Below are 24951 nucleotides of genomic sequence, written 5' to 3'. Positions count from 1 at the left end.
GTTGAAACTGAACAGGATACGAATTGTTGCTGATAGTTAAAAGCATGGTGTATATGCTCAACCTGTTTGTCGTTTGTTGATACAGCAACTCAAAATACCGTATTTCCTCTATTAGACGCTGGCTTCTAATAGAAGCCGGGTCAATTGTTTAGTGCAAAAAATAGAAGTTGGGCCTCTAATAGACGCCGGGTTGATCAATTGATACAATTAATGATCCCTTTTTGGGATATTAATTACATAATGAGGACTCCCTTACAAGTATTAATAGAAGCCGGGCCTCTAAATTGACGCCGGGTCAAAGGCCTGTCCGAAATAAATAGAAGCCCGGGCGTCTAATAGAGGAAATACGGTACGCATTGAATTAACGCCACAGATGCTGCAGCAATATATATATAACTCAATCACCAGCCAACTGTGGTCGTATATTTCATTGTCATTCTAGACCTATTGGTATGACAGTCGCCGGATTAAATCGATTAGCAACCACAATACGCAATTAAGAACAATCATCAACTTCGTGTTGATCGGTAACAATACCTGCTTAATTTCAATTACTCGAGTGCAATTAAGTGAATAAGCGATTACGAATTTAATTAAAATTTGTAAATAATTTGTGATAATAGGAATTAGTACTGGTGTTACTCTGTAGCACAATACGTGGTTAATGAAACGTTTGATCATACGATTTGTTGAAATTGATAGTTCTTTTGTGGATTACGTATGGGTGTGACACGGCTCCCTCCTCAAGAGGTTGTGCAGTATACTATCATGATTAATAGTGTTGGGCGGCACTGCTAATTAATCTGCTGTGTCATAGTTGATTAAGATACCTATAGCACATGCACGTAGTTCTACACACACCCTGGTTGTTCGTGGTGGGTGGAGTTCCCGTCGGGTCAGACTGCCAGGGTAAGTCGGAACACACTTCTCATAGAGTGAGTGAGTCAGTTGGGTTTGACGCCGCTTTGAACAGTATTTCAGTTACACCACGGCGTGTCAGCTTGATGCGGGAGGAAAATCCGAAGGGATGCAGATCTTGAACATTTATCTTTTGATTAAACCCACAAGCACGGTATGGCGCTGATATACCTTGAAATATTATCAAGGCCAATCTGGGGTTTGGAGATTTTAGTGTGATACAGTAGACTACGGTTATAACGAACTCGAGGGGACCACTAATTTTAGTTCGGAATAACCGTAGTTCGTTATAAGCATACATACAGCATATATACAACAAATGGTCGGGACTAAAAATAAGTTCGTTATATCCGTCAGTTCGTTATAAGCGTGTTCGTTATAAACGTAGTTTACTGTACATTTATAAATGAAACCTAAGCGGCGTTGCGGGTGGTATGGCTCGCTGACTTGGTTGATGCATGTCATCGTATCCCAATTACGTAGGTCGATGGTCATAATGTCAATCACTGGATTGTCTGGTTCAGACTCGAATATTTACAGACCGCAGTGGGCGGTCGGGTAGCCTGGTGGTTAAAGCGTTCGCTCGTCACGCCAAAGACCCGGGTTCGATTCCCGACATGTGTCAAATGTATGAAGCCCATTTCTGGTGTCTCCCGCCGTGATATTGCTGGAATATTGCTAAAAGCAGCATAAAACCATACTCACTCACTCACTACAGACCGCAGTCATAATAGCTGGAATATTGCCGAGTGGGGAGTTAAAAAAACAGACAAGCAAACTTCCCGGATCAAGTGAGACTGGCCACGTCCAACCGTGCTAATGCCGAGACACAGTATTGAATCACTTTTCAATTTTTCAACTTATTATGTACCTACAATACCGATGGAGGATGTTCGGACCATAAACATCTGTATACACAGTAACTGTAACACAAGCATGTGGTTGAGTGAATTGAGAAAAACACTTCACTTCAACTACGTTGTCTGCACTTTATACCACGTATTATAAAACAGTAATGTCATATGTTTTGACACAACTACATTCGACATATAATAATTGTTTCATAGGCGTTTAACGTATTGCTTACGATTCTAGTCATATTTCGTTTGACGATTCGCCTTTTACATATAACCATCTCCGTTTCGCGCTACGAAATTCTGCATCTTTCTTTTTAACTGAAATAAGCTTAATATTGTTAACACATTTCGTGTGTAAATACTATCTCATGTCACGTGTGTAAGCTGCTATAATAACCACTATAAATGTACATGGTCGTCGATACTGAAGTGAACAGAGAGGATTGATAGCTATATATATATGTCACGGTCTGACCCGACTCGAAAACCGAGCAGCTACATACCTTGTTCTCCTTCTGTGTTTTTTAGGCTTCGTTTATATACACAACCTAGACCACAAATAACATATATTTTTTATAACATCTTTGAAAATAAAAGTCAATGAGAAACGTCCATTATAATTTGTGGTCAGGATAATACCACGTACCTAGAATCAGAGCCCATACAGAAAAGTTAGTTTCGAGTATTTAAGTATAGATCTAGTTTATTTCATGAATTAATATCGTTATTTTAAATCACCAGTTTTCACGTAGAATTCAATCTATATAGTGAAAAAATAACTTCCTCTTTCAAATTATAAAACATCAATTAGTACTTGTATCTCATTGTAGATTCTCCAAGGTTGTAATATTACCATTAATTAACATTCTTTTGAGGGTCCGGAAAAGAACTATTAACTAATAAAAATCATTACATCTTCGTTTTAAGAATGAGGGTCTCATAGAATTGTCAGATATGCACCTAAAACAGTTACCCCTTAAATTAATATATCATATAGCGAATTAGAGAAACCAGTAGGTTGGAAAATAAGTCTTATATTCAGTAATAATACAGAAATGCACTTTTATATTTCAATATCCGTTCATATAATGTTTTTGACATTTTTCTTCCTCAATTGTGTTTCTAAACAATATTAACATCACTATTATGTAAAGTAGTTGTGGGCGTTTCAGTTCGCCTGATCCAAAACAAGATCTCCACAGTTGTGTGTCCGACGCAAGTAGTTCCGTGATATGTTATTACTACGCCCAGTGGCCTCCATCCTGGTTCTCTGTCATCCTGGTTCTTCCTAAACTACCCGGACGAAAACATCAGCACAAGGTCGGTCCTCTAAAACACGTGGACGCTGTCAGTCAGTGTGGCGTTCCTTAGTTCAGGATAGAAAGTGAATGGCAATTATGTTTCGTGAATTTATAATGATTGTGACTTTGCCAAAAGTCAAGAATTGCAAAATGGCGGTTGTTAGAACAGATTTGTCGCTGCAAGACACCGGTGTGTATATCCAGCGCAGGGAGGGGTCTATGTTCTTTGATTCTACACCTGTGTATACTGAAATCTTTCTTTAAACAATTATTGTGATATTTCATGTCACCAGGTTGGATAGGCAAACTATGTCTCTAAAGATGGCATGGTGGTTTGAGAATGGCAGTGTATATTAATCAAACCACAGCATTGATAGCAGTCATAAGCTGACAGTTCTTGGAAAGCTATGTTAAGATTGAGGGCCTAGCTGCTGAGATGACAACATATATTTAATCATTTAGTAGTCAAAACAATACAGCATAAATAATCTGCCTGTCAAATCTTTATTATACTCTTCTACTTATTAGGAATGAGCCTTATCGTCATGATCATTATAAAAATATATGTGTGAAAAAAATGGAAATCAACATGGTCCAAGTATGTGCACATGGTGATGTTGTTTTTGTATGTTAATCATGTTAATGTTTTGTAACATCAGTGTACAATATTCTCCAAACTTTTAGTCAGACAGCTGGACTTGCAACTTTGAAAGTTACCAGACCAGTCAACTTTTGCCAGTTCAGAATTTTCCGGACTACTGACCAAAAGTAACAAAAGGGTAAACATAAGAATAGTTTTTAGGACAGAAATTTGACGCAGAACTGCCAGAAGTGTCTGAATAATGTGTTTAATGTTGACAGTTAATTACCTCTTACATTGAATGAAAACTGGAATGCTTTAGGGAATACAATAATAGACCGACCATAGGGCATGAAACTTTTCAAAACTGACCGTCAGCAAAATAGGCTGTCTCGGACTGTAGGGCAGGCGGGTATTTCAAACACTGGTAACATAGACCAGTCCCTGCTGTATTCCACTGCAAAAAAATATAAAAAGAAATTATGATAAACTTATCCACAGCTAGAATAGCTTCATGAAGTGAATCAGGAGATAACTAGAGTAAAAAGACATGCACTTTCGGTAAGCAATAATACAAAAGGCAACTTCACCTCGAAATGAAATAAATATCGGTTTATGTGTTTAAAACCAGCTTTCAACTCGCATGTTAAAATTCTGCAATATATTTGACGAATTCTGAGGCAGATAATGCATTTCTGCACATGTTCTTCACTACATGTGATTTTGTGCAAGACGGGTCCATTTCTGCACTGCACTATTTCTGCAAAATATTCATGACCACGGAATGGCACAGCGGGGACTGATAAACAAACTAAATGACATTTACCTTTTATTCATGACTCTTGTCAGTATTCAGTAGCGTGTCATAATCATGATAATGTTCCTACCTCGCATATCGATACACAATGCTATGGATATTGCAATACTTAATTTGCATGAAATTGTACATGTTCCAGGGCCCCAGATAAGCTGTATTTGCTTATCACCAAATAAATTACCATCATGACCATTGCAAATATGCTTGACAAATTTAAAACGACATTAGTATAACAACTCTCTAAGAAATAGGGGCGGTCAGGTAGCCTAATGGTTAAAGCGTTCGCTCGTCATGCCGAAGACCCGGGTTTGATTCCCTACATGGGTACAATGTGTGAAGCCCTTTTCTGGTGTCCCCAGCTGTAAGATTGCTTGAATATTGCTGAAAGTGGCGTAAAACTATACTCACTCACTCTTGAGAAATAAGCCAATGTATCCTTCTGCACTTGGGAAATTTGCGATTTAGGGAGCACTGTCAGAAATTTCCACTACATGAGGGTGATCTTATAATGGAACTTGATAGTGAGAAACAAAGGGGCCTTAACTGGACTGAGGGTCTTAAATGTACTTAATGTACCTACATGTGAAAGTACCACATCTTCTACAAGGTGAATGAGCGTAGCAAGGCAAAATAACAGTTGTCGATCATAATTATATATTATGAAATAATTATAAAAGTGATATTAGTGAACAAGTCTTTTTTATGAAATCTAATAGAAAACTAGCATCATCCATGCACACAAAATGCACCTCACAGAGAGGACTGATGGTATGCTACATTGTTTACATTGAATAGGAGGGCTTGTGCCATATTCTGCTGTCAGCAGTGTACACGCTTCATACTCAAGATACCGGCATCGCGTAACTTGACCAGCAGGAGATTATCACATAAACACAAATTGTTGCGGCAGTGGTAACTTTATCCTAATTTATTGTCAAATTCTGAAGTTCAAACAAATTCAGCAGGCAGGGGGTCCATGACTTTATGGACAGCGCTACCCAGGGGGACTCGTGCAGAGTTCGACCACAATACGAAGCAACTGCTCCATTCAACCCAAATTGTCCCCAACTTCACTGCCAGTACTTTTAAATTTGCCTTTACATTCATGCCAATATGTGTCCATGTGGAAATATAAACGGGAAAGATTATAAAATATTATTTTCTGAAATAGGTTACACACAACCAAATGTTTTCTATAGTAACGTAATATTAATTTTTTTTAGATAACTAAGCATTCAACATGTGTTAACGTGCTTAAGGCAGCAATAAAAAAAAACCACCAAAAATGACTGGCTTAGCCAGTTCCTTTTCCAAAGGAAGCTAAACACACCATACCCAGTTCTGCACCAAATGTCACTTGCTTGAAAATATCTGTGGTCAGATTCAGCAGAAGTCATCGTGTTGAAAAAGACAGCACTAAATATAGATAAACTATGGTCAGTTTTAGCAATAAACTGAAAGGAATTTGAAATAGTTTCTTTTGGCGACAATTTTATTATTTCTTGGTTTACGAATTTCAAACTCATTTCCAAAGTGAGGTAGGCTAATTAAAAAAACAAAACACTTGACTTTTGTCGTTAAATGTTAGGCAGGTGTAAAAAAATATATTCTGGAGTAATAAATGTAAAACAACTAAATTTTTCAAGAACATTTTATTATATCCCTGTCACACAGCTTGTGCACAAATGGCTATATAACAATATTCATGTCATGGTGAAATGCATGAAAGACGCTGCCATTTTGGCAGCATGGACGACAATTAAACTTGTCACTACTGCACTTTGCGTCGGCAAGGTTTGATGGTATTAGGGAAGGATCCCAGTGAGAAATATCAGAGTGACTTCCCTTTGCTTAACACTCAACGAGGAAACAAAATCTATTTTTTGTTGAACTTTTTATGCATTTTTTTTTAAGTATGGATCGTTGGTAATAAAAAAAGGAGTAATTTGTATTTGTATTTTTTTTCAACAATTGGACTTTAAACATATTAAAAGAGCGGCGCATCCGTAAACCAAGAAATATAGAAAATGTCACCTTAGCATGTTTAGCAGACCTGTGGATATTGACATGGGTGTCAAAGAACAAGATGTTGATATTACCGTGGTGACACTTCATAACATTAGTTTTTTTAAACGTTGTTGTTAACATGGTTAACTTTGCAACTTTGCAGAATTCTGAGGTTTTGAATATTGTCTGAGGTCTATTATGTACGTGATATATACATGTTTTGATATGTTTTGATATGTTTACACACATTATTTCCAGTCAATGGATGACGATTTGAACACAGAAAAGGAGAGTGAAACGACAAGTGGAATACATACAGAAGCCAGCTCAACTCAAACCGGTACAGTCGTCACAGTACCTGCATCCAACGATACTCCAGCTCAACAGTTTATATTGCTATCACAGCCTGGAAATGGTGAGTAATCACCTAATCAGTGATTCCAGTCTAATATATAAATATCAAATATCTGATTTGTGTTTAGTGTTGATGCTTGACCTTTACATTTGATTGTCTTTTGTATTTCATGTTTTGATTGAGGAAATTTTAAGCAATGATGCAATTCCTCAAGCAAGTCTAGTGTACACAGGATGCCATTTACGATTTATTTGTCTTGACTTTTGTGTTGTCAACATACCATGTGTACATGATGAACGTGGGTAACCAACCATTGCTGTATGTTATAGTCAGGCCAAACAAGAAGGAAACGATTGTATTATAGCTCATCTAGCTATTGCTCCACGATGAGATTTTGTGATAGCTGTCATGTACAGGGATGAGAACCTTCAGCTGATCCGTGAATTTTAGTGAGCACAAATTTGTTAAATTCTGATGAACCCCCTACAAACACCCCCAAATTATGGACCACGCTCCATTGAAAAGACGTTCAGCTGAAAAGGAAAATATCCATTCTCATCCCTGCATTTATGCTGTTAAAGCATTTGAGTAGTTATGAAGTAATATTGATGATTATATACCACTAAAACATATTTATTAAGAACACCTGATTTTTTCATGTGTCTTTAGTTAATCTTTCAGGGCATGACAGATTAACTAGTGTGATACAAATTCAGGTGTTCTTTTACTTCATTTTGATTAGTATATTTAGTAATATCAGCTTAAACATGTTAAAAATAAACCAAGTGCCCTTCTTCTTGCTGAGTGCGAAATAATTTGATTTATGAAAAATAGTATTTTGGGTAGGTATTGTATTGAACCATTTGCTCTTCATCAAGTTCATGGCAAACAATGTTTTTGCTAAAAGTGGTGTAAAACTTGTTAATTCCATTTCAATTTGATGTGTTTGTCATTTTCATTGTGTCTTCATTATCTCTAAATGACTTCAGGTCCCCTAACAGTTGGTGTGCAAAATGATGCTGTTGGTGAACCAGCTTCAAAACTGATCCGCCTTGAGGGAGAAGATGGCCAAACATATGTGTTGGCAGTTGCAGGTATGCAGTATGAAAATACTTTAACTTTTTATGTCCATCATTGATTGGTCACCTGGTGTGTCCAGTCGTTCACCATCTGTCCACCATTCCACTCCTAGAGAGAACACACTTTCACATGGTTTTTTAACCTTACACCAGCTTTTAGTGTTGTCATTTAAAGTCCCAAACATGGAAGTGTTGAAATACAGTGTTATGTTGATCAGGTTACAGTGTTATATTGATCAGGTTACAGTGTTATCGCATTGATTAGATGAAACTGTTATCGTATTGATCAGGTTACAGTGTTATTGTATTGATCAGGTTACAGAGTTATATTGATCAGGTTACAGTGTTATCGCATTGATTAGATGAAACTGTTATCATATTGATCAGGTTACAGTGTTATTGTATTGATCAGGTTACAGAGTTATATTGATCAGGTTACAGTGTTATCGCATTGATTAGATGAAACTGTTATCATATTGATCAGGTTACAGTGTTATTGTATAGATCAGGTTACAGAGTTTTATTGATCAGGTTACAGTGTTATCGCATTGATTAGATGAAACTGTTATCGTATTGATCACGTGACAGTGTTATTGTATTGATCAGGTTACAGAGTTATATTGATCAGGTTACAGTGTTATTGTTTTGATCAGATTACAGAGTTATATTGATCAGGTTACAGTGTTATCGCATTGATTAGATGAAACTGTTATCATATTGATCAGGTTACAGTGTTATTGTATAGATCAGGTTACAGAGTTATATTGATCAGGTTACAGTGTTATCGCATTGATTAGATGAAACTTTTATTGTATTGATCAGGTTACAGTGTTATTGTATTGATCAGGTTACAGTGTTATTGTATTGATCAGGTTACAGTGTTATTGTATTGATCAGGTTACAGTGTTATTGTATTGATCAGGTTACAGTGTTATTGTATTGATCAGGTTACAGTGTTATTGTATTGATCAGGTTACAGTGTTATTCCAGGTGTGTCAGGAGATGCAGCTGGTATTACAGAGCTCCAGAAGACGGAAACTGTCAATGCTGACATCTCAGATGTGTCGGCCACTATCACTCAGGTAGGGGAACATCCCAACACTTACCAGTGTATGTCAGTTCCAACACTTACCAGTGTATGTCAGTCCCAACACTTACCAGTGTATGTCAGTCCCAACACTTACCAGTGTATGTCAGTTCCAACACTTACCAGTGTATGTCAGTCCCAACACTTACCAGTGTATGTCAGTCCCAACACCTACCAGTGTATGTCAGTCCCAACACTTACCAGTGTATGTCAGTCCCAACACTTACCAGTGTATGTCAGTTCCAACTTCTGTGGATAGTAAATGGAGAGCGTTCTGTCATTGCTGAACTCTTGATACAATCAAAGGGCTTGGCGCAAATTTGAACACAATAGGTATTGTTTTAAAAGAATGTGATTTCTAAGTGTGTGTTTCATGCACTGGAATCTTAGCCATAATTGAATAGAGATTTCTATTCCTGGTATAAACCTTCATGTAAGGAATATATGTGATTACTAATCCTGCAAGAGGCATGGTTGGCCCAGTCGTCTAAGGCGCCGCAATTCGCTGTGCAGAGTTGCGTCCCTTGGGCACGCCAGAAACCTGTGATTGAGGGTTCGAATCCCGGTTATCCTCGATTATGTTTCTTGGTTTGTCAACTATATCACTATGATCGTGGGTTTCACCAAAGTGCTAAACGTCAAGACCTGCATCACTTCAGGCTTTTCCCCACATTAAGTTGACACGCCATGATATTGTTTGAAGTGGCATTAAACACAACTCACTCATTACTAGTCGTGCTGAGTAATATGTTCCTGTTAATGTGACAGGTGAAGACAGAGAAGTCTGGGATAGCTGGCCCCAGCAAGAAGTCGTCCAACTCGGCTGAAGATGTCACTCAAGCTTGGTTCACGACCAGGGATGATAAGCGGGTCTTGCAGAGTAAAGGTAAGGGTACGCTCATTGTAATGTGGAAAGCAGGACAAAACAATGTCAGCATTCACAGAAATGAATAGAATAACTCATTTGTGTAAAGTTGTAAGGCCTCATTTGAATATGCAGTAAAAATCGGGGTCACAGATGGCCTAGTCATCTTTGGTGCCACAGAGCTGCATCCCATAGGCTTGCCGGATGTCTGAGATAGTTTGAATCCCATATTTGCCTTGATTATGTTTCTAGATTTGTGCTTGTGGGTTTCAATTGGTGAACATCTACATGGACTAAGACCTGCGTTACTTCTTGCTTTCCTCTCACATCAAGCTGACATGTTGGACGTAGATAAAATATTGTTTAAAGTGATGTCATATCAAACTCACTCATTAAAAATAAACATCGTGTGACCTTGAATACAGTAAGCTTTATTCAGACCAGATGTTTTTTCAACTTCGCTGGAATTTGGTAAAGGATGTGGGTAGTTGTGAAAAAAAAAGACCTGGTCCCACTTGCACAAAGCGATCTTAGCGCTAAGATGACAGTAACTCCCATACTTTAACATAGGCTTACGATAGTCTTAGCACTAAGATCGCTTTGTGCAAGTGGGCCCTGATCAATTTGTATAAAATTTATGTTGATATTGAGGTTATGTCGGACAGAGTTACTTCCCTTATCAATGTGTTTTGGTGGCAGCTCTTTTAGCCCTTTTAATAAAGGGATAAGTACTTCTCAGCTTCAGACCTGATCTATTGAAGCTTCAAGGCTTAATAATTGAAATCACCTTATTTTACAGGCCATACCTGGAAACAAGGGCAATGGACGAAGGATGAGACAGATCTGTTGATGGAGAATATTGATTCATACTGCAAAGTGAGTAGCAGTGGTGTAACTCCTACTGTTCTTATCTCAAATGTAAACATATCTCACAGTTAACTTTTCCAGCACTTTTCCATTGGCTTGAAATTTAATTCATTTGTTAGACTTAAATTTGGCTGTTTACAGCATCAGTAGCATGGAATCATGATTCTGGGGAAATGTCACCTGACTTTTATACTCAATGACTTTCCATGCATGTACAAAAGACTTCATTTTGTAATTTTTTATTTGGATTAAAATTAATAAATTTCCTTGCACAATGATAATTTTGCTGTAGACATGGTAGACTAGGACTTTAGGTTAGTGGTTAAACTTGCAGATATGTGAAGAGGAGTGTGAATGCCAGTTGAATATGTGACTTGAAGTTTAACTCCCAACAGGAACGTGGCATCAAGGACCCAACAGAGATCATCTTTGAGATGACAAAAGATGAAAGAAAGGATTTCTACCGCACCATAGCCCGAGGCTTACAGCGGCCTCTGTTCTCCGTGTACCGACGCGTGACTCGCATGTACGACCAGAAGAACCACATGGGCAAATATACCCCCGAGGAGATGGCGAAACTTAGAGAGTGCGTATAATACATGTTTCGTTCTCTCACATCTTGTTGTTGTATTAGGATAAGTTACGTTTCCTCGTGTTAACATATCACAAGTAATTTACAGTTTGTTTGTTGTTTAACGCCATACTCAGCAATATTCCAGCTATATGATTGCGGTCTGTAAATAATCGTGTCTGGACCAGACAATACAGTGATTGATGTCATGAGTATCAATTTACTCAACTGGGATATGATGATATACATCAACCAAGTCAGCGAGTCTGACCACCTGATACAGTTAGTACCTCTTACGACATGCTTAGTTGCCTTTTAAATTGTTAAGTTTATTTCCGAAGATTTACAAAACCTTGATGTGATGATGCAAATCTGTTAAATGTTAGTTTGCTTTGATGTTTTTGCTGTATACATATTAATGTAGGGGCACGGGTGACCCAGTTCCTAAGGTGCCGCGATTCGATGTGCAGAGTTGCGTCCCTTGGGCACGCCAGAAACCTATGATTGTGGGTTCGAAACCCGGTTCCCCCCGATTATGTTTCTAGGTTTGTCAGCACCATAACCGTGCTCGCGGGTTTCACCGAAGTGGTAAACGTCTGAGACCTGCATCACTTCAGGCTTTCCTCCCACATTAAGCTGACACGCCGTGATATAACTGGAATACTGTTAAAAGCGGAGTTAAACCCAACTCACTCACTCACATACTAATGTTGTCTACTTCAGATTGCGTATGAAGCATGGTAATGACTGGGCAGCTATTGGAGCAGTACTAGGTCGAAGTGCATCCTCCGTGAAGGACAAATGCCGCTTGATGAAGGACACCTGCAATGCTGGTGAGGAATACAATCAGGAGCTGTCTCAGGAATTTCCTTTGGACTAATTTAATCTAACAACTTATTCAGACAAATGTTTTCAACTGACGTTTTGTCTTTATCTGTATCCATATCTGTTTGAAGGAAAATGGCTCCCCGAGGAAGAGAGGAGGCTAGCATCAGCTGTATACGAGCTAGCAGGAGTCAAGATGGGTAGGTAGTGTTCTTGATAGTGTAAATTGGTGTGAAATTTTCATCCTTTATTGTTCATAGTCTTTTTATGACTGATATTAAAAGTCAATTATGATCACTTGTCCTTTTGTATGTATATTCCAGGGGTCGGTCAGGTAGCCTAGTGGTTAAAGCGTTTGCTTGTCAAGTCAAAGACCTGGGTTCGATTCCTGACATGGGTACAATGTGTGAAGCCCATTTCTGGTGTCCCCCGCCATGATATTGCTGGAATATTGCTAAAAGCGGCGTAAAACCTCACTCACTCACTCACTCACTCACTCACTCACTCACTCACTCACTCACTCACTCACTCACTCACTCACTCACTCACTCACTATAGCCCAGCTTAAAAGTCTGAGATTTTATTATTAGAATTATATTCCATAAATTCCACTTGATTCATTGAAAATTACGATACACATGTTTTATGTGTGACTATTTACTGATCTGAGGAATTATTGCCTATGTTATTTTATTGATTAGACACTTGGAATAGATGGTTGCATCAGGGAGAGTAACGTATCAATCATAGGTAGTGCAATCACCTGAACATCACTAGCTCTTCAGCATGTTGGAAGACAAATATTTGATTTCTCTGCTATTAATATCGATCTTGTTGATGCTAGCAACTCGCACTAGTAATATCTATAGGCTGCCACCTTTAAACAATCATTGTTTATCGTAACTATTATTGTTAAGATTTAACAGCGTTAGAAACTAACATTTTTTGTCCACTTGTTCTTATAATCTGATAATAACATAAAGTAAATCCCTTATATGGCAAATTTCAACTAGTCCTCAGGATACCTTAACTATTGGGTAGTTTTGCAAGGACTAGTGCCAATTTCTAACGCTGTTTAAGTGAGTAAGAAGGGCATGACTTTAGCAATTAGCCGAAGCCCGATTATAGAAAAAAAATTCTTTCTTGTATGATAAGCTTGTACTGGTCCATATGCTGAGACTTAAAACTACTAAAAATAATCCCGAAATTCTGTAGACGTTTTGGCACAGATTTGTAGTATGTACCTTCACTGGTTGAAAGGTTTTTAACCTTGTTTAAGAAAGTGTAAATGAGTTTCATCAAAACCCTTAATGACAACACATGGTACAGTTTGTATAATGTTTTGTAGGCGAGAGTGTCACGCATGGCTTGTCCTGGGCTGCTGTGGCGGAGAGAGTGGGGACACGGTCGGAGAAGCAGTGTAGGACCAAGTGGCTCAACTACCTCAACTGGAAGCAGAAAGGCGGGTCTGAGTGGACTCGCCAAGATGACATTAATCTAATACTCAAGTGAGATATGGTATTGTTAACAGTTTCAACAGAATATCTCACAATACAACTATTCCATGGGGATTTAGGGTGAGAATAAAGGTTCCCAGTAACCTATGCTTGTCGTAAGAGGCAACTTAATGGATTGGTGGTCAGACTCCGTGACTTTGTTGATTGATGTCATCATATCCCAACTGTGGGGATCGATGCTCATAATGTCAATCACTATTGTCATGGCACAGACAGGTGGAATATTGCTAGAATATATTGGCACCGAACAAACAAGAAACAGTATAACCAATGTGACAAAATCAACGGTTTTGTTTCTGCGATCAACAAAATCTTGTACCTTGCTAAAGAAAATGTTTGGTTTGGAGGGCAACATCAGCACAGAGTCATTCCATCATGCACAACATATCTTAAACTCTCTTCAGAAACCAACCCGTAAAGATCCGGGGTAGAATAGGTCTTCAGTAACCCATGCTTGCTGTAAAAGGCGACTATGCTTTTCGTAAGAGGGGACTAACGGGATCGGGTGGTCAGCCCCGCTGACTTGGTTGATGCATGTCATCGATCCCAATTGCGTGGATCGATGCTCATGATGTCAATCACTTGATTGTCTGGTCCAGACTCGATTATTTACAGACCGCCGTCATATAGCTGGAATATTGCTGAGTGCGGCGTAAAATAACCAACCAACTAACAAACTTCAGAAAGCACATTATACAGTCACTACATGGTTGTCAAGTTGCTTTGAGACTGATTTTAGCTTGTCGCACTATACAGTGTAATAGTTATAGTTTATAGTCAATAAATAATCAATAAATTAGAATCAAAGACAGATTCAGGTTATCTATCAAAAAGTCAGAACCATGGGTCAAGGTTAGATAAGTGGCAGCAACAATAAGTCACAGGCCCCAGAATTGATGTTCTTGTCCAGAATATTGTCACTGTTAAATGTCTTATAAGATCCAAACTGCACTTGGCAATCAGATTTTTGAAACAAGTCCAGTCGAAAAAAGCCTCAATTCACCCTCTTATCGTTCTTGTAAAAGTACAGCCAGTCTTGGAACTTTCCCAGCCAGAAACATCTTGCAGAGATGCTAACCATAACGCTTTTGTGCCTAAAATAACACTATTACGCTTGTCCTCCCAAAATTACTATTTTCCCAATTTTTTGCACGAAATTGTTAATGCACCTGTCATGTGGTGCATTCTACAGGGAGTTAATTGCATATACACTGATATTTCTTTGGAACTCAAAACACCACATTGTCTTTAAGTAATACATTTAATAATGTATTGTCACATGATGACTTTAATGAGGGTGTGGAGCACTGACTGCGTGTTTCAACAAGAAGGCATTATACCATGTATACCGGACGCCTTCTGCAAGTTTTTCTGATGTCCTTTTGTCACTTAGCTAAAATGACGGGGTTTGGAGGGGAGCTTGACCCAACATAAGAGCTTGAATTATATTCTTTCGTAAGTAAATGTGATTTAATTGCTGCCAGTGATAATTAATAGATATATTTACGACAGTTTCAACCACCACTAATATCACTTCCACATGACAATTGTTAACAATGAATGTAATGTTTGTTTCAGAATTGCTAGCCTGGGAGCCTCGGATGATACTGAGATCGACTGGAATGAACTTTCTAGTGACTGGTCTAGGTAACACAACAACTAATAGACGGTATTAAATTCACTGCTAGATAGATGAACTGTCTGAATTCTCTGCATATTTTTGTGATCATATTTGAGCAGATATTTACATTGATCATATTTTGGTTGTCAGAATATTGTTGCTTCTCTAACACAAGATTGTTATGTCTATGATCCTGTTTTCAGTGTGCGTTCACCCCAGTGGCTACGAGGCAAGTGGTGGTCCCTCAAGAGACATGTGCCCGACTATCAGGACCTTGTCTTTGCAGGTAAGCAGGCTTAAAAAGGCATTGAATGTTCAGGTTCCTCCTGAAAAGCCTTGGAAATCGTCAAAATGTCTTGAAAAGCCTTGATAGCATGTACAACCAATGTAAACAAAGGATCAATATGCAGATGGAAATAGTGTATTGAGTGAAATTGAATATCCTCTGGTAACATGTTGTTTTTATTTTATAATTTTATTTTACAATGAATAAACATTAGAAATAAGCCAGTTTGAAAAATATCTTGATTTTGTAAAATGCTTTTTTGACTGATGAATCAATTTTTGGGGAAAATGTGCTTTTTTTAAAGTCAAATGATGTGTGAAATTAAAAATGTTTTGACTTGAATTTTCTTTTTTCTGTTTTGTGTCATATCAATACTGTAATATGTCTATTTAAAAACACTCATTTAATAATCAAACTTTAAAATGACCATTTTATTGGCAAAATGATTTTATCATCCGGTGCCTCTAGATGGCGCCACTTATTAAAAAAATACCATGGTGACTTGGTTTTTTTATTGCGTAATTTGATTCAGGACATATTTTCCTACAAAATGATACCAAATATACCCATTTCTTGAATTTTTTGTTTTTTGTATGCAACCTCTTTAAGGATATTTTCTCAAGTTTTTTCTTACATATGTTTATCTAAATTTATTGGACTTTTCAAAAATGAAATAGATGAAAAATGTAATGTATTGAATGGGCTATGTAAGATATGATGAATCTCATTGGTCAGTGGCAGAGGTGCTCGGTTGACCACAAGGAACTCTGGTCAATAGTCAGCTATGCACAAGAGAGATGTTGTGTTTGTAAACACTGAAAATAGTACCTACCCTATCTTTTATGTTTACATATTTATCTGAATATGACCCCCATCATAGGTGGATCCAGAGGGAGGGGGTGTCCAGGAGGTCTGGACACCCTCGCCCCCTACCCCCCTACCCCTACCCCCCTCTCCAGCTTTGAAAGCCAAATGTAGTATGTTGTATTAAAATTGACTGAGGGAGGATTTTTAAATTTTTTACCCCTCTTTTAAAAATGCTGGATCCGCCCATGCCCATGGATACTGTTTTTGTCTGTTGGCATTCCGGATTCCTCACTGAGGTATATAAGTGTTAAGACGATAAAAGAATGTTTAGCATATTGTATGTGATATATTTTTCTTTTTGACCATTCAAAGATATCATTGAAATCCTGAAGACGATGCATTACCAGAATGTTCGCATCAAGAGCCCAGGGGTGAGGTTGAGAGTGCAGGGTCGACAGGCCAATGGTGAGATCGGCCTCCAGGTCCCCTTGAGTCTCCAGCCGGGCGTGTCTCTGGACGGGGAGGACTCCGAGTCTACATTCCAGGCCTATGAAGTCCTGCAACAGTGGACACCTGGCAACTCCAATGCACTGCTGATCACACAACCGCACAACAACCCTGCTGTCTCCTTCAGCAGTGCCAGCACCATGTCCACGGACCACATCATCGTACACACGCTGCCAGTGTCACAGGTAGGACAATTGGGATCTGGGTTACCATAGTTTTGTATAGACATTGGTACTATCAACTCCATTGGTTCCTGAAAGAATTCTATGTATCTCTAACTTCTTTGAGAGGCATTCAGAAATTGTAGAACTAAGTAAGGATAAGATATATAGACTAGGAGCGACGTTTCAAGGAGCATCACCCATCAACCGTAATCATGGCTATTACAAACCCCTGTAACATCAACTCATTAAAGAACCCAATCAGTCACAATCCTATTGTTTATACTACTGGCTTCACCTGGTAAGATGTATCTTATATCACCCCCTTTGTGTACATAACAGGCGACCCGTGAAGATGCGGGGTAGAATAGGTCTTCAGCAAACCATGCTTGCCGTAAAAGGCAACTTTGCTTGTCATAAGAGGTGACTAATGGGATTGGGTGGGCAGGCTGGCTGACTTGGTTGAAGCATGTCATCAATCCCAATTGCGTGGATCGATGCTCATGATATCAATCAGTGTATTGTCTGGTCCAGACTCGATTATTTACAGACTGCCGTCATATAGCTGGAATATTGCTGAGTGCGGCGTAAAACTACCAACCAACAAACCAATATAACAGGCTTCTCCAAGCCAGTGTAACTACATCCCAACCTACTCAACTGTATGATACTGTATAATCATCAACTGCCTCCTACATGTTTATATGCTTGTCAACCACACTCTGTACCTCACTTGCTCCATAACAGTTTTAGAACCTACACCAAAACGTTGCTCCTAATTGTAATAAAGAAGTTGTTCATCCATATATGTTATCCTTACTTCTCTATCTCTATATGGGGTAAACTGCCTGTATACAGGGTATCTATATTGAATTGTCACCAAATCAAAGACTCATTATGAACTCTACTTCTGTGTATGATATCTCTGTTGTCATTTTGAATGAGTATTTGGTTTACTGTGTTCAACCATCTTCCCGAGGCAAACTGACTATACAATTCCAGTTTCCACCCTTGCCGAACTAGGCTGGCATTATGGAGTTACATTTTGGCTGGACTAACGAGTCAATGCATAGTCCAATCAAAATCATGCACCGAAATCAAAATCTGGTTCGTAAACTGTCGTGCAGATTTCGGTCGATTGCAGGATTTGCAAAACATGTGCACCACCCAACTCGTTGTCAGCAGATATTTTCCAAATCTTTTTATGTTTTTAATCAAGGTGCTCACGTGATTTGATGCATTTCGCGATGTAAAACCTGTTTCATCAAGATATAGAACTTGATTATCGATCAGATCGTCCTGACTGGGGGCCACGATTTTGTTTGAAGCAAACACAAGTGATACGAGAGGTGGAATCTGATTGGTCCATAGGAGAGGTTTAGAAGGGACATAACTGGTAATAGCCACTGGTGGCGCTACGATCGAGCCGAGTAACTCTAGCCTAGTTCGGCAAGGGTGGAAACTGGACTTTTAAAGTCAGTTAACTCTCTTGCCTCGGGAAGATGGTGTTCAGCAGACCAGTGACCCCCAAGAAGTGCCATAATTGTTAAAACGGGATTATGTTACAAGAATGCTTTGTTAATATTATGAGAATGCCGTCACTTTCTCCATCAGTCGGACGGCCATGTTAAGAGCGGGGAGAATGTGACAGTGCAGATGAACCACCAGCCTCATGTCATCATCAGTGCCGCCAGTGATGACGGCTCACTAGACGGGTCCGTCATCACCACTTCCATTCAGCTCCCCGACGGCATGGACTCATCAGAACAAGGTTAGCTTTCATACAGAAACAAATATATATGAATAAAAGAAACATCACATCATTGCTTTCTGTTTATCTTTTGAAACTCATCAGGGTTTTAGATATCAGGGGCCCGTTTCACAAAGCGATCGTAGCACTACGACTACTGTAACTCCTATACTTTAATATAGACTTATGACCGTCTTAGCCCTACGATCTCTTTGTGAAACGGGCCCCTGTATATTTTCTAGGACACTGACAGACTGTAACCCCAAATGTCACATCGAGTTTTTCGAACGTAATAATGTGCTATCAAAAGTTGATTAGATCATGAGCATGTCTAATGCCATTTGTCTCGATCAAAATCACTGAGTCATGCCTGACCTTTTTGTTCTTTTTAACTTGTCCGCCTTTCTTTCATTGAAGCCTAGGGAAACTTCAGGTTGGAATATAGGGCCCCTCAGCTGTATTGTGGCATTAAACAACAAACAAACAAAATAGTTTTCTGTTTTTCTGTAAATTCAATCATGTTGCAGAGGGGGCACGGATGGCCCAGTCGTCTAAGGCGCTCAATTCGCTGTGCAGAGTTGCGTCCCTTGGGCACGCCAAAAATCTATGATTGTGGGTTCGAATCCTGGTTCGCCCCGATTATGTTTCTAGGTTTGTCAGCACCATACCCATGCTCATGGGTTTCACTGAAGTGGTAAACGTCAGAGACCTGAATCACTTCGGGCTTTCCTCACACATTAAGCTGACACGCCGCGATATAACTGGAATACTGTTAAAAGCGGCATTAAACCAAACTCACTCACTCATGTTGCAGATCTATGACTCATGTTGGATTCATTTAGAGTTGAAATAGATTTAAGGGACAACATGATCTGATACAGGTTGTTGCTCTGTCTGTGTTATGAATTGGGTAAATCTGTTGCAGAATGCCACCAGTACCAGCTGTCCAGCGAGGCCTGTCAGATGATTGACAGTCAAGGGGAGATAATAACAGGACAGTTTTCAACGACAGTAAGAAAGTGTACATTATACTAGATACTACGGAAATAAGTGCTTATACATTCAGTATTTTACTTAATTTTGGTTAATATACATATTGAAGTCCAGGGTGCCATTGTACAAAGCAACCTTAGCTCAATGGTGATCGTAACTCCTATACCTTAACATAGATTTGCGACAGTCGTAGCGCTAAGGTTGTTTTGTACAACAGTACCCAGCTGTGCATCAAGTACAACCAATTGTCACGCAAAGCGAGTTTGGAAATGCTTTTGTATTTATTGCAAACACTTTTCTAGTTTTTTATGTCTTCTCATGACACCTTTAAAAGTGGATCTGGGCTGAACCTTTCAAGTACATGTAAGTTTTATCATACTGTTTATAGTGTATGTAAGGAAGGTGATGTTGATGTTGAGTTACCTCCCTTGACAGGCTGTGTCAGCAGCAGATCTCCATGCTGATGTGGCCCAGTCGGTGTTGAGCTCTGGAGCATCGGGGGCCGACATCGTGGTCCTAGAGCCAACGTCCCCGCCGCACTTCTCACAGTCAAATAGTAACGACGGCAATGAACTCATGAGTGGCTTCTCAGGTAGGACAAGTATCAAGAATTTTATCATCACTTTCAATTGAATCATTTCAGAACAACTTGACCCTAATTATACCCCCGACTTTTAGGTCGGGGGTATATAGTTATACCAAGGTTCCGTCCGTCCGTCTGAAAACTTTGTCCGCGCAATTTCTCTTAAACAATTCAGTGGATTCATCTCAAACTTAGTACATATAATCTGTGTCATGTGGAGGGGTGCAGTCAAAAGAAAAAAATTGTTTTTATTCATTTTCTATTTTTTTTTATGAATTTTTCAAACCCTAACCCTATCCTAGCTATTTAATTTGAAACTACTGACACAATAGGCGGGTCGGGGGTATTAGTGTTTGATAGGCATTACATAGAAGTTGATGGATGACAACAATTTTATGGATAACAACTTCTTTAATACTGTAAAAAGCTATGTTTTGGTATAGATCCTTATACCGTTGTCATATATTCTGTACTATGTCCCTCATTCAGTCCTGCTTGACAACGGGGCGGTCGGGTAGCCTTGTGGTTAAAGCGTTTGCTCGTCACGCCAAAGACCCGGGTTCGATTCCCGACATGGGTACAATGTGTGAAGCCAAAATCTTGTGTCCCCCGCCGTGATATTGCTGGAATATTGATAAAAGCTGCGTAATACCATACTCACTCACTCACTTGCTCGACAACAGTATAAGGATCTATACCGAAACGTCGCTTTTTTACAGTATTAAAGAGGCTGTGATTCATAAAATTGTGTCTACCTTGAGATTTACTGTGTGCCAAATAGGGCCGTTATCGTACCTCATGCTTTCATATCGTATTATATTGACAGATCCAATCCTCACGTCCGATGCCACCGAACTAATGGGGTCAGCGTCCGACTGTGAGAACGACAAGAGTCAGACGGGGCTTAGTGAAGACATACAGTGACACTTCCCCCTGGGTCAAGGTCACAGCACTTGAACCAGGCACTTTGTCATGGCCACATACATGATGGTCACAAGGAGGCATTATGCGAACTGATTAGTGATGAAGCGGGTCACGGTACGACAATTGTGATTTTGTTTTCTACATGTGCCAAGCTGGATGCAGGGATGGTAGTCTCTGTGCAGATGTTTGTATGGGTGTGGCTGTATCAATGAGAATGTTTTTTGTTTTATAAAAACACTGAAAGTTAGCTGGGATCTGGAATACTTTATGAGTACTGTATTCGACATAATAAGCGCACAGGGCGCTCTCAAAATTAGAAATAGGGGGCTCTTATTAGAAAGTTATTTTGGTAAAAAAAACAGAATTGAAAGATAAATTTTGTGGTTTATGCTGACAGCCTGAAATGTTTATGTACAACAGATGTATTTTTTCAGAATTAAATGCCCATAATTAAGGGTGCATATAACACACGGGTGCGTATTATACACGAATAAATAAGTCTTGTGTACATTGATCAATCAGAAGGGGTGCCAATTGGGATTGTTTACTGGCCAGTATCTTAGCAAATGTCACCGTGGGCGCTTATTAGAGCGGGGCACTTATTACGTCGAATACGATACATTGTAATGGTGTGTATCGCCAGTGACCTGCAGACCTGTGAACAATTCTCATTCATTATTATGCAGCAAACTTTCAGTGTGACAGATGTCTTTACTTTCGGTGTGGAAATATATCTTTCTGTGATATGCAGAGGTCTTAGTTGTATTTACAGACTTCTGTTGTTGGGCTGCAATGATTCGTGTGTCGTTAAGCTATGTGCGGGAAACGACAATTTTCATTTCCTTGCATACCCTTTGATGGTATCAAAATGATTATACATTAACCTGAGCAAAAGTGTTTCAACAATTTACCAGTCTTGAGACAAAGTAATGAGTTGCCTAGATCCATGTTGCTTTCACAACAGTTACAGCCAGTGGTTGCTTGTGATGTAGTGAATAAGCGATTATGATAAATGTATATGTTGAATAGGCGGATGTAAGGGGATGATTTTGCACCGTCCAGTGTCAAACTACAGTGTTTGTGGTGTTAGTATTTAACTAATCAAAACACAATTCTTATTTTGTATTTGTTGGCTGTTATAAGATTATAAAAGTTTGCCCTACTTAAATATTTAGGAACGAACATCGAGTTCTTACATGCAAGTTTGTACAGAACAAGGGTAGTATTTGTTATGGCCTTGGTGTCACAATCGCTATATATGTATGGAGGTGTCCAATGCGTACATGTCTACACTGCAGTGTGGGGTATTGCAGTCAGCTGTGATCCGGTCCAAGCTTCTGTATAATTGTGTACACTCTAAGTATTTATTCCCGCATTAGGTACATGTGCCATGATATTAATTATTAGCGATACCCATTTCATGTTTTCTTTTAACTATTTACCATCTGAAAGTGCTGGAAATTACTAATTGTGTAAATTGTTCGAACTACCTGATGAAGATGTTTTTGTCATATGATCATAGAATTATATCAATGAATTTTGTGATTGTAACATTTTGGCGAGATTTGTAAAGTAAATCAGGTACATGTTAATCATGGGTTTGGTATTCAACCATCTCTGACGATGAAATAAAGATTTTGTTTACAAGTGAGGTGTTACCATGTATATGATGTTTTGTATATTTTTCATATACATCGGAATTGTTTGCCTGTCAAAATAAAGTATTGCATTATCTTGTCTTGCAACTAGAAGTTTGACATTTTGTGTACTTGAATCATGTTATTTAAACATCCTTTTGGCTCTCCTTGGTTGTACTAGCAGCAACATTCAAATATCAGTCCATACACAAGTTCAGCAATGTTGAACTACATGTTTTGCAATAAGTGAGATTAAGACTCATCTGGGAAGTCATTCTATTATTTTAGTGCATCATTACTTTTCAGGATAGACAGTTGGTTGCACGTGCGCCAAGCTCCGTTGCAAGCTGATCTTTATAATGCATGGTACATGGCTCTTTAGAATGTTATATCAAAGTGTAAGAGTAGGAATGTGTTATGAATAGGGGAATATCCTCGTAACTCTCCATTCCTTAAAACATCTGGGCTCCCTTTGTTTTAAAGGAATGGAGTTACTCGGACCTTCCCCTCTATGTATACTCAGTGTGGTGGAGTTGTAGATCCGTGTTTATCAGTCATGCTAGAGTGCAATCAGAAAGGATTTGGTCATTTCATCTTGTTAACAATCACCCCTGTACCCACCTGCTTCTTCATATTTATTATGCCCTCATGAATATCATTTTTCATACATATGCAAAGGTTCAAAATATTGAGTTTGTGTACTAATACATTTGATTTTGAAAATAAACATGTTAAACAATGTGATTTGTTGAGGTAACAATCTGCATCAAGATAGTTCAAATAGTAACTTTCTGCATGGCTGTTTTGGGAAATTTTGACTTTATAGTCATGTGTGATGTGACTTAATGCCGAATATTCCAGCTACATGACGGCAGCCTGAAAAAAGTCAGGGCCAGACAAAACAGTGATCAATATCACAGACATTGTCACATGCACCGGGGTATGGTACAAATAACCGGACCCGTGAAGATCTGGGGTAGAATAGGTCTTCAGCAACCCATGCTTGCCGTAAGAGGCGACTAGCAGGATCGGGTGGTCAGGCTCGCTGACTTGGTTGCTGCATGTCATCAATCCTAATTACGTGGATCTATGCTTATGATGTCAATCACTGGATTGTCTGGTCCAGACTCGATTATTTACTGACCGCCGTCATAAAGCGAGAATATTGCTGAGTGCGGCGTTAAACAACAAACAAATAAATACAATTAACCGAGTCTGACCAACCGATCCATTATGTCTCTTACAACAAGCACAGGTTGGAGGGGACCTGTTCTATGAGGGACCCCCCACAAGCCAGAATGTTCTCAACAGTTACATTGAAACTTCAAGCATTGACTAGTTTTAGTTTTTACACTTTAATACAGAAGTACGTTTGGCCACATTCTGTGATCATATATTGGTATGGGTGAATATAAAAAAACACCTCCCTTCCTACCAAACTGTGTAACTGGTTCCGGTGCCCGAAACATGTTTTTCTGATGGCCTTGGTAGCCAGTTTGTGGATAAAAAAAAAAGTAACTGAAAATAATGAAATATGTTTTCTTATACCAGGATACAGGAACAGTCAAGTCCCGTTAATCCGACATCGATGGTTGCATAGGATTATGTCGGATTAACAAGTTTGTCGGATAAACAAAATTAAGTAGTATCAACGTTCGTGATCGGAAATCGGACAACTACATGATAGATAACGATTCAAACACGTAATAAAAAAAATATAAAATAAATACAAATATTCATATAGTTATGTTACATTGTTAGCGGAATATTTTTTCTAATCATGCCGCCTCTAAAGTTTAACACAAAACAACTGTTACGGACTGTATGACCAGCCGATTCGTCTCACAACAAAACACGGGCTGTGTACTCGCGGGCAGATGACCACGGAGTACGCTGATCATTGTGTCGGATTAACGAGACTGATTAATGAGGGGTTTCGGTAATTTCGTTGCAAATTAGGTGTGTCGGAGTCGGAGTGCGAGACTGTCGGATTGACGGGTCTAAATAGCACTGATATAATAGGTTCCCATCATTAG

The 24951-nt window shown here is 38.9% G+C and overlaps 1 protein-coding gene across 1 annotated transcript; it reads left to right on the top strand.

Annotated features, from left to right (window-relative positions):
* The first annotated feature begins 3015 nt into the window (after positions 1-3015).
* On the top strand, positions 3016-23654 carry LOC139445949 (cyclin-D-binding Myb-like transcription factor 1). Its single transcript, XM_071227198.1, has 17 exons — positions 3016-3095; positions 6739-6895; positions 7825-7929; positions 8905-8996; positions 9770-9887; positions 10666-10742; positions 11129-11319; positions 12028-12137; positions 12261-12329; positions 13478-13637; positions 15225-15293; positions 15471-15553; positions 16733-17052; positions 18643-18799; positions 19704-19789; positions 20207-20363; positions 21181-23654. The coding sequence occupies exons 2-17, from the start codon at positions 6742-6744 to the stop codon at positions 21276-21278; spliced, it is 2046 nt and encodes a 681-aa protein (XP_071083299.1). The 5' UTR covers positions 3016-3095; positions 6739-6741; the 3' UTR covers positions 21279-23654.
* The last annotated feature ends 1297 nt before the right edge of the window (positions 23655-24951 follow it).

Source organism: Haliotis cracherodii, unplaced genomic scaffold (assembly GCF_022045235.1).
Source record: "Haliotis cracherodii isolate W230 unplaced genomic scaffold, xgHalCrac1.p SCAF_6, whole genome shotgun sequence".
In the NCBI taxonomy this organism is placed as follows: Eukaryota; Metazoa; Mollusca; class Gastropoda; order Lepetellida; family Haliotidae; genus Haliotis; species Haliotis cracherodii.
This window is presented reverse-complemented; position numbering and strand designations above follow the sequence as displayed.

Coding starts and splice junctions, on each gene's coding strand:
- LOC139445949 (XM_071227198.1), top strand. CDS start 6,742: ATGGATGACGATTTGAACACAGAAAAGGAGAGTGAAACGACAAGTGGA. Junction 7,930..8,904: donor ATATGTGTTGGCAGTTGCAG/GTATGCAGTATG, acceptor GTGTTATTCCAG/GTGTGTCAGGAGATGCAGCT. Junction 15,554..16,732: donor TCAGGACCTTGTCTTTGCAG/GTAAGCAGGCTT, acceptor GACCATTCAAAG/ATATCATTGAAATCCTGAAG.